The sequence below is a fragment of the Eschrichtius robustus genome, chromosome 20 (genome assembly GCF_028021215.1).
Source record: "Eschrichtius robustus isolate mEscRob2 chromosome 20, mEscRob2.pri, whole genome shotgun sequence".
Lineage (NCBI taxonomy): Eukaryota > Metazoa > Chordata > Mammalia > Artiodactyla > Eschrichtiidae > Eschrichtius > Eschrichtius robustus.
The window spans coordinates 47,114,947-47,124,657 of NC_090843.1; the positions used below are offsets into that span (position 1 = coordinate 47,114,947).

At 46.9% G+C, this 9,711-nt stretch overlaps 1 protein-coding gene across 1 annotated transcript; it reads right to left on the reverse strand.

Moving 5' to 3' along the window:
- Nucleotides 1–287: 287 nt before the first annotated feature.
- Nucleotides 288–2,201, reverse strand: LOC137754448 (C-C motif chemokine 2). Its single transcript, XM_068530121.1, has 3 exons — nucleotides 2,044–2,201; nucleotides 1,172–1,289; nucleotides 288–789 (listed from the first exon to the last, which is right to left on the reverse strand). The coding sequence occupies exons 1-3, from the start codon at nucleotides 2,117–2,119 to the stop codon at nucleotides 684–686; spliced, it is 300 nt and encodes a 99-aa protein (XP_068386222.1). The 5' UTR covers nucleotides 2,120–2,201; the 3' UTR covers nucleotides 288–683.
- Between the last annotated feature and the right edge of the window lie 7,510 nt (nucleotides 2,202–9,711).

Sequence of the window (9,711 nt, forward strand, 5' to 3'; positions counted from 1 at the left end):
AGGATGGGGGTGGGTGGGCTGTTGCTAAACAGGTGACAAGGGTCATTGGGATCTGGGCAGATGGTGTCGGGGATTGGAGTGGTAGTGATGAAATGCCTGATTGGATCCTGCCATAAAAATTCTTCTGTAGGCACTCAGATGGGCTCACCCAGTGGAAAAGACCAGAGCCAGTTCACATTCTTATTCTTCCAAAACATGAGCCCCATGCTCTGAAACCCTGCTCCTCCCCCTTCACCAAGATTATACTCAGCTTTTTAATTTCCTTCAAGAAAATGTCAAAAGACAGGTTTTGTACAAAAATATATATATTTTGTTCAATAGTTACATAATATACATTTCCACAATAGCACTTTCAGCAATGACTTAGAATGTAAAACAAAAAGTTTTTTCATTAATCATCCTTGCAAGGACCCTCCCGCCATCCCAGGGATAGAATTGGGATTCACAGAGGAAAGCAATTTGCCCAAATCTCCATTTAAAAACAAAACAAAACACTAGTAGTCATGGAAGATAAACTTAAAACATCAATAACTTAAATAAGATTAATATTACTTAAGACACCATGTTTCATATCAATAAAGTTCATACTCTTTAAAATTATAATAAGATAACATCAGAGGGCAGTTAAGGAAAGCTAGAAGAAAACAAACTGTCTTCAGATTCTCGGGTTGTGGAGGGAGTGCTCAAGGCTTTGGAGTTTGCCTTTCCTTATCCAGATGTCTCATGGAGTCCTGGACCCACTTCTGCTTGGGGTCTGCACAGATCTCCTTGCCCAGTATGGTCTTGAAGCTGTGGAGGAGAGAGGGGACGGTTAGATGGAGTTCCGTTGAGATTTCAGCCTGTGAATGCAGGCTATTTGCCCCAAGACGCTGCCATGGGAACTTGAGGAGGAAGGCAGGTGGAAGGAGGGAGCCCAGGGCAAGTCAGTCCTGTAGATGGCACAGTTAAAGCCATCCTGATTTCAGGCTAAAGAAACTGGGATGGTCTGAATAAGCACCCAGATGGAGAGTGATGTTAGGAGTAACTTTTTCCCTTGTGGCTGCAGTTTTTCCGTTGGGCACCTTTGGATATTGGATTAGGTCATGTAACTCTCTGACTTTACATTTGTGAGCCATGCCCCTAGTGCCCCGAGGAAGAACTGGACCACGGAGGCCTGAAGTGTTAAACTCACATCACAGCTTCTTTGGGACACTTGCTGCTGGTGACTCTTCTATAGCTCCTCAGCCTCTGTGTCGAGATCTTCTTATTGGTGAGTGTATAGCAGCAGGTGACTGGGGAGTTAATTGCATCTGAAAATAGAACCACAAAGAAAAAGCACTTTAGAATTGAGTAGGTTCTTTCTGATCTCAATCAGAGCAGAAAAGAGGAGTAAGGAGAACACAAAACGGAGTCAGGAGTGGAGGTAGAACTGCTTAAATCCCAATACTTCTGCCTATGCTAGAATAGCATACAAACTCAGTTTCCTATGCTCTAAAATGGGTATATAGCATCGATAATGAACTGAGGGAAGGGAGCTCTGTTAAAACTAAATAACTTTTGGAAGTGCTGTTAGGAGGAGCTAATAATCCAAGTTATCGGGGTCAGGGACACAACAGCTGTGGGTCCCCTTTAGGCTCCAAGTAATCGATGCTTGGTTGTGAGTTTCCCTGGTACCCACTGCCTCTGCAAAACTGAGTCTCTGGAGTCCAGATTCCAGGTCTCCTCCTCTGCCCTCCACAGTATCTGGAAATACCCTGCCAGAGAACCCCCTCTCTTTATATCCCAGTCCCCAAATGTTGCTGAAAGGAGCCAGGGCAGTAACTGCTCTGGGTTCATGCTTCCAGAGCTGGAGTCCTGGAAGGAGCTGGATTTGGGGTCTACAGCTGGAATTCTCATCCAGGCTCTGCCCAAGGGAAGCTCTGTGATCAAGCTCACTCCTATGCCTCTCTGACTTTCCTGATCTTGTAGTTAAAGCGAGAGTGTGGGTACACTTCTGCTCTGATGGCCCATCATGACCCAGAGATGGGGTGATGTGCTTCAAAGGGAAAGAGACAGGGGGCTTACCTGGCTGAGCGAGCACCTGGGTGCTGAAGGCAGCTGCTGTGAGCAGCAGACACAGGAGGGCTGCGGACACCTTCATGTTGGAGGGAGAGGATTCAAGCTTCAGCGTGGGAGCTGTTGGTTTCTGGATTGATCTCAGCCTCTCTGCTCCTGCAGTGGCTTTGCCTGCCTTTTATTGAAAACCAAGAGGGTGGAGCAACGGGAGAGAGGTTGGCCCAGGGCAACATCATCCTCAATGAATGATGAAGTGGAATCTTGAAAGTGCTGAGCAAGTGAAGCACCCGAGGACGTTTCCAGGAAGTAGGAGAGAGAAGCGGTAGGTCAGGACTGGGCACTTTTTCCATTCGCAGCTGAGATGAAAAGAAATGGGAGGAACAGTTATATCCCGAGAGACCACAGACATAAACCAAATGGTTTATTCTTAAGGATTCCGCTTTCTCCGAAGTGAAAACTCTGCAGAGAAGAAAGGAAGCAAGGGAAAGAGAGGTCATAAGGACGATGAAAGCATCTCTGAGCTTAACCCTGGTTTAACCCTGGTCCACCTTCAAGCAACATCCCAGGGGACCTTCAAACCAAGAAAGGGTCCTGAAGTCTTGGCAGCCTCCCCGAACAGCGTGTTAAATCCCTTTGCTCTTTAGAATGTAGGATGGTGGCACAATTGAAGCTTAGCCAAACTATAGGGTTTTTTTAAACTATAAAAGTGAATTCTAGAATCATCGGATTTAAGACTTGGAAGAAGCCATCTAGATCATGTAGTGCTGCAAAAGAAATTTTCATGTAATACTAATGCAGTACTTACTCTGTGCCAGGAATATTCTAAGCCCTTTACAAATGCCAAGTCTTTCAATTCTCCAACCCCATCTAGTAGGTATTGTTCATTCCCATTTTATAGCCAGGCAACCAAGATACAGAGAAGTTAAGTAACCTGCTTGAGTTCCCCCAAGAAGAACCCCATGTCTTGTGCTGTCATGACTAGGACATATGAAAGGGGCACATTCTCCAGCTGGCTGTCTTGTCATTTATCTGGGTGCCCTCTGTCCTCAGCCTCTGCCAAACTAACAGACATCTAAAGGGGAGTCGGGGATGTTCCTTGCGGTTAAGTCATTATGGGATTTGGAGCCTGTGGTTAGCACAGCAGGCAGACAAGACAAGAAGCGTGTCCTCTGCTATGGCGGCTGTTATCCCAGCTTCTTTCTGGATTCCTAGGTAGCAGGAGTGAGCAAAGGAACAGTATTACTGGAATTAGAACACTTGCCTTCATGCTGCAGCTCTGTCTTAGATTTCCTCAGAAACCCCAGAAGCAGTCATAATACCTAAGACCTTAGCATTCATTTCAGTGAACTCTTTTCTTTTACAAATATGATAGGATTCCTTGAGGCATGTTGGTGGCTAAGCCGAGCCTCGAATTCAGGTCTCTACTCCCTCATTCCACTGCCTCATGCTTTTGAGCTTGCTTGGTCTTTGCCCAGTGCGCATGGAAGGAGCTGGTGACCTTTCTTTCTTAAAGAGTCTTTGAGATAAGGTCTATGAAATACATGGAACTTTTTAGAAGAACCATCTGCCATTTGTAACCATTACTACATTTGTAATAAGAAATGGGTTCTATTGAACAAACGACTGTATCTGGTCCATAGTTAGTGGTCAGTAATGGCGAAGAAGAGGACTCACTGGCGTCACTGAGTGTTTCCCAGGAGCCAGGCCCTGTGCTTGGGTGATTTCCAGCATTGTCTCATTGGTCCTCCAAACAACCCAACTTGCCTTACATTGAAACTGAAGTCAACTCACTTGTCGAGGATCTCACAGGTAAGAGCAGGTGGGGCTGAGATTCCCACCCAGGACACTGATTCCAGAATCCCTACTTCCAGGCACTAGGCTTAATGTCTCAGGATGGATATTGGTTTCCTAGAGAATCTAAGAGCAGAGAATCTATGGAGAGGCCATGCCAGGCTCTTGGGTGTAATTCCAAAAAGGCAGGACAAAGAGAACAAATTAACTTGTGTACTGCTCTGCTTGCACCCCTCTAGGAGCCTTAACTGCATTCTGCCTGACTCTTTTTAACCCCTCTACCACCCCCTCTCCCCCGACTTGGGCTGTTTGGCTCAGTGCTCTGCCAATGGCTCTATCCATTCTTACTGAATGAGTCAAGTATTTTCAGGAATGGAGACTGTGTAACTTCACGTATGTCTTCCCAGACCATCTCACCTTAACTTCCAAGACATTTTTCCTCATATTAATGGAAACTCCTCTCTAATCTATTAGTGTCCTTTTCTGTGGACTTGGTGGATTGCATCCCGTTTCCTTCTAGAATCCGGTCATTCCTTGGATTTTTGTCTAGGGTAACAAATTTAAAGATGTTGAGATCTTAAAAAATGTAAATCTATAAGGAACAAAACCACAAAACCCCCATAATATTGAAAAGTAATAGAACATCTGGGTCTGAAGGTTTTATTTGGAAAGTTTTTAACTGGATAGATATCAGGCTTTCATATATGATTATTCAGGTTATCTATTTCTTTGTGGGAAAGTTTTGGTAAATTGTTTCTTGTGATGTATTAGTCGATTTTATGTATCATGTTCAATTTATGGACATATATTTGTCCACAGTATTCTCTTATTACCTCTTTATTGTCTAAAGGTTAAATGCTGAGGTATCATCTTTCATTCACGACACTGATAATTTGTCTTTATAAATAAAAATATAATTCCCCTAAAAAAATAAAGATGTTGAGATCTTGAAACTACTCTCTCTTGATTCTGTCAAGTAGTTATCATTCCTTGTCTCCTAGAGCCAATGCACCTGTAGAGATCTTACAGTAAATCTCCTCTTCTTACGTAAGGAAACCATATTCTTGCTATGGGCAGGGAGAGCAGCTGGCCCCTGGTCACCCATAGTCACACAGAGAAGTTTCCTGGTTTTTTTCTGCATTTTCAGGCAGACTTCTGAGTATTTGAAGCCATGTCTCTGCTTCAGGAAGGGATCACCATTTTTGGAAAGTGACTCAGTCACTACAAGTGTCAGGCAATAAACAGATCAAAGGTGAAAGATGAATCAGAAGAGAAAGTCTTCTGGAAGATGGTAGCCGTCTCCCTCTCACTTCTGCTCAGTCAAGAAGAGGTGTTCTCCCCCAGCTGGAGGGTCAATCACAGGATGGGAGGAACAAGTGGAAATTCCCACTCTGAGGCAGCTCTGGAAGTTCCCAGATTCCTTGGAGAAGAATGAACTTGGCTGGAGCCTGCATTCCAGATGCTGGGTTTGGGGCCAGAGACGTCTCACGTGGGGCTGTGCTGTGAACATCCCAGTGCAAGGTCCGGGTTGGTGTCCGGCTTGAGGGCATGCAAGGGAAAGGCCCGGGGAGAGTTGTGGCGAGAAGGCAGGGTTAAGGTTTTGCTGTTCCCCAGAATCCCCAGTCCCCCTGGGACCCCCTCCTCAACAACACATAGATAAGGAATGGAAAAGTTCCTCTTGGTGAATAATCTTTCCTTCCTTCCTCCCTGTGGGCTGACCCCGCCCCCCGCCCCAACCAGGATCTTCCGCATGGACCTTGATCATCGTCCCAGACTCCCACTCAGTGTCAGGGGCAAAGGAAAGAGGAACTGAGAGTGAGCTTTCTAGACATATCAGAAGCCAGCACCTCGCCCCTGCCTTGGTCCCTTCCACAGTTCTCCTGCTTCCCCCTCTGCATCTAGCACGGGGCGCCCTCGCCTTTGCTCGCTGATTCTCCCCCGGCTCAGGCCTTTGTGTGAGATACACAGTAGGCCTTGAACCCATTAGGTCCTTTCTAGACATTTCCCCAGGCCTCTCCTCCAGCTGCTACGTCCCGTTCTCCTCTACGTGAGATCTGAATTCTAAGGAGGACAGAGCTTATTTTCCTGGGGCCCCAACTCTGAGATCCCTTGCCTTTCAAGGATGAGAAATCCATTCTTTATTCTTGCACAGAATGTCAGATAAAAACAGAACCTTGGGGCTTCCCTGGTGGCGCAGTGGTTAGGAATCCGCCTGCCAATGCAGGGGACACGGGTTCGCGCCCTGGTCTGGGAAGATCCCACATGCCGCGGAGCAACTGGGCCCGTGAGCCACAACTACTGAGCCTGCGCGTCTGGAGCCTGTGCTCCGCAACAAGAGAGGCCGCGGTAGTGGGAGGCCCGCACACCGCGATGAACAGTGGCCCCCGCTCGCCGCAACTAGAGAAAGCCCTCGCACAGAAATGAAGACCCAACACAGCCAAAAATAAATAAATAAATTTATTAAAAAAAAACACACAAAACAGAACCTTGGAGATTGTCTTCCTGTTTCACGGATGGGGAAATTGAGGCCAAGAAAGAGGCTGTGACAGGCCTGAGGTGACGTAGTAGACGAACGGCAGAGTTTGTGGGGATTTGTCCGTTTCTGGGTTCTCAGCGTGGCACCCTTCCTCAGATGTTGCACCAGCTCCTTGTTATAACACACAAACAGCATCGTTTCGGTGCACAGCACCAGGTATGGGACTGGGGGTGGAGGATGGGAAAAGCGAGCCAGACATGCAGCCTGCTTTCCAGATGAGATGATTAACTATCCACGGGAAGTCGGGCTGCGTTTATAAATAAACCTAAGCAGTGCTCACCCCAAGCTTCAGCATCCAGGCATTTCCTGTGTTCTGGGTGGATCTGCCCCAAGTTTACATGTATGAAAGAGCCAAGGATGTTTGGGGGGAGGGAGCAGGAGGGGATAGCCTATGGGAAAAGAAAGGAAAGATTCACCTGCGACAGCCAGCTCTCGTTGGTTGGGTTGGGGAGAGAATGGGTCTCAGCCAAGTGAGGGGCTTGTCACTTAGACTGCCTTCTGGGCCAGCCCTCAGGGACCAGCACCTGAGACCTACAGTGAGGGGGCTGCTCTGGGCAAGGGGGTCACGTCTAAGAAAATTGTTAGGATAATGACAGTGTAAGACTCGATATTGCTCCCCAGATAGACTGTAACCAGGGGTAGTACAGTGTGGAAAAAGCCACTTTCTTGGGATTGCACTGCCCAAGGTGCCCCGGGCACTGTCAAGGGGGACCGGCGAGCACATCTGAGGTACCCCTGTGACAGCCCTGAACTTGGGGACATCGTAGGGGAACAGAGCTCATGGAGAGCAGGTGGACTGGAGACAGAGAACCATCGCTTTGACAGCCTTCTATGGCATCCGTGTTTTAACACCTGTGTTGGGGTCCTCTGAAGGAAACGCAAGTGACACACAGAATCACTGCAATAACCAGAGAGGTGCAGAGCTGTGAGAGCCCCAGCTAAGGGGCTCAGGAAAGCTTCATGGTGGTTCTTTCAAGATGGGCTCTGGGGTTGGCAGGTTTTGAACCTTGGGTGATTATTGGATGGAGGAGGAGTGCATTTTAGAGCGAACTTATAGAGATCAGAGATTTAAAGTGCTCACATATCTTCTTGGGATCTTGTTAAAGTACAGATTCTGATTCCGTAGGTCTTGGGTGGGCCTGAGATCCTGCATTTCTAACCAGCTCCCAGGTGAGGCTTATGATGCTGGTCTATCGTCCCATTAGAAGAACCTTAAAAGGGCTCAGCAGGGGAAATTGTGGTCAAGGGTGGGAAACATGAGCAGTTCATTTTGTCTAGACAAGGATCTTATCTGTTGCTCCTGGCTAGGCTTCAAGAATCGTCTGTAATTGTCTCCCACGTTTCTGTGATTGTGTATTTTTCTGGAGAGCAGGTCCATAGCTGCCATCAGATTAGCAAAGGCATCCATGACCTCCAGATAGTTAAGGACAACTGAACCTAACAAAAATAGAGTTCTGGTCTTCACCTCTGACCTGCTGAATCGCAGTCTGTAATTTTATTCTTTAAAGATTATTTTTTCTTTTTTTCCCCCTTTTTAAAATTGAAGTATAGTTGATTTACAATGTTGTGTTAGTTTCTGCTATACAGCAAAGTGATTCAGTTATACATATATATTTATATTCTTTTTTATATTCTTTTCCATTGTGGTTTATCACGGGATATTGAATATAGTTCCCTGTGCTCTACAGTAGGACCTTGTTGTTTATCTATTCTCTATACAGTAGTTTGCATCTGCTAACCCCAAACTCCCAATCCATCCCTCCCCCACCCCCCAAAGCTGTATTTTTTCTAAGCTCTCCTCCTCCCCTCAGATGATTGCTGGTCTATATTTGGGCACCCCTGGGCTGAAGCGTAGGGTGCATGGGGTAGAGGCTGTGCTGGCGGGCTGGGTGGCACAAACAGGAGAAAGACACAGGCAGGAAAAAGAAAACAGGGAGATGGAAAGTGTAAGAGAAGAGAGGGGGCAAAGAAGAGGGAAACGAATCGTGGAAAGAGCCCTAGGCAACGTCAGACCACTAGGGCCACAGGCCTGGCTCTGCTTCTATCTAGCTGGATGGCTTTGCACAAGTCACTTGACTTCTCTGGGCCTCTTCTGTAACGTATGATTATTAAGACAGCGTTTCTAACGTTGTCATGAGACTCATATGAAATAATAAGCCAAAGGTGCTTTGTAAGCAACGTGTAAAAAGCTGTGTCACTCTGAGGGCCTGAGCAAGTACGATCTCAGACAGTCTCTGGGTAGAAGGCCAAGCCCAGGAAAACCCTGATGCTTTTTTTTTTTTTTTTTTTTTGGCTGCACCACATGGCATGTGGGATCTTAGTTTGCCAGCCAAGGATCCAACCCGCACCTCCTGCAGCTGGAAGCGTGGATTCGTAACCACTGGACCACTGGGGAAGTCCCCAAGCCTCCACTCTTATTTCTTGCTCTGAAAGTGGATTGGGCATCTATATCATGCAGTCAGGTCTCGATTTCCCAGGCTCTTTTTTATCGCTGTTTTCTTGCCTGTGTGTGGACAGAGAGAGAGCCTTTAGGGGCTGACAGAAACTGAGGGTCAGAGAGGAGCAGCCCCCAAATCGAGTTAGGGTATCAGTTCCTCCCACAGCAGCCAACTCTCAGCAGAAGTTCACATTCTGACAGGTCATTGTCTGCCTTTAACCTCCTGTGGCCCCCAGAGTCATTCTTGGCTTCTAGAACCCTCCGTGCTCCTTCCCACCTCAAGGCCCTTGCCCAGGCCAGATCCCAGCACCTGGTACAGTGTCTTTCCTATAATGGGTTCTCAACAAATATTGTTTGAACTGATGAACAGCCCAAGAATCTCACAGCATTTCTCCCAGACAGCTGAATTATGGGATGATTTAGTATCAGGCAGGGAAATGAGTAGGGAAGCAAGACTTTTGGTTTACCGAGTTCCCCACTTCTTCTATTTGGGGACAAGATCGTGCCAGGGCTGGGGAAACAGTGCCTAGACTTCTACCAAATGGTGGCTTTCAGGGGCCCCATAAATCCCTCTTTGGGGATGGGCTGTTTCTCCCTTTTGGTTGCAAAACGTGCATGCCAAGAAAGGGAAAGTTCAGCCCAAGAAAAGCTCCTTCTTTGTTAATAGTTTCAGGTGGCTCGCTGGTGGAACCTGCGGTTGCAAAGCACTGGCTACACTCCAAAGCTCTTCCTGCATTTACGTAAATTGGAGTCTGAGAGAGGGTCTGAACGAGGATGCTGAAGGTATTTGTTGGGGGGGAGAGAGTGAAGTTGGGGGAAATTGTTCTGCAAAACACATGCAACTTTTCTGGCTTAGATGCAGGGACTTGAGAACAAAGCATTATTAAATAATCCAACTCTGCAACTTATTTAT

Excerpts from the sequence above, each read along its gene's own strand:
- LOC137754448 (XM_068530121.1), bottom strand. The coding sequence starts at position 2,119 with ATGAAGGTGTCCGCAGCCCTCCTGTGTCTGCTGCTCACAGCAGCTGCC. Across the intron at positions 1,290-2,043 it reads CCAGGTGCTCGCTCAGCCAG|ATGCAATTAACTCCCCAGTC; the intron begins GTAAGCCCCCTG and ends TTCTATTTTCAG. Across the intron at positions 790-1,171 it reads TGTCCCAAAGAAGCTGTGAT|CTTCAAGACCATACTGGGCA; the intron begins GTGAGTTTAACA and ends TCTCCTCCACAG.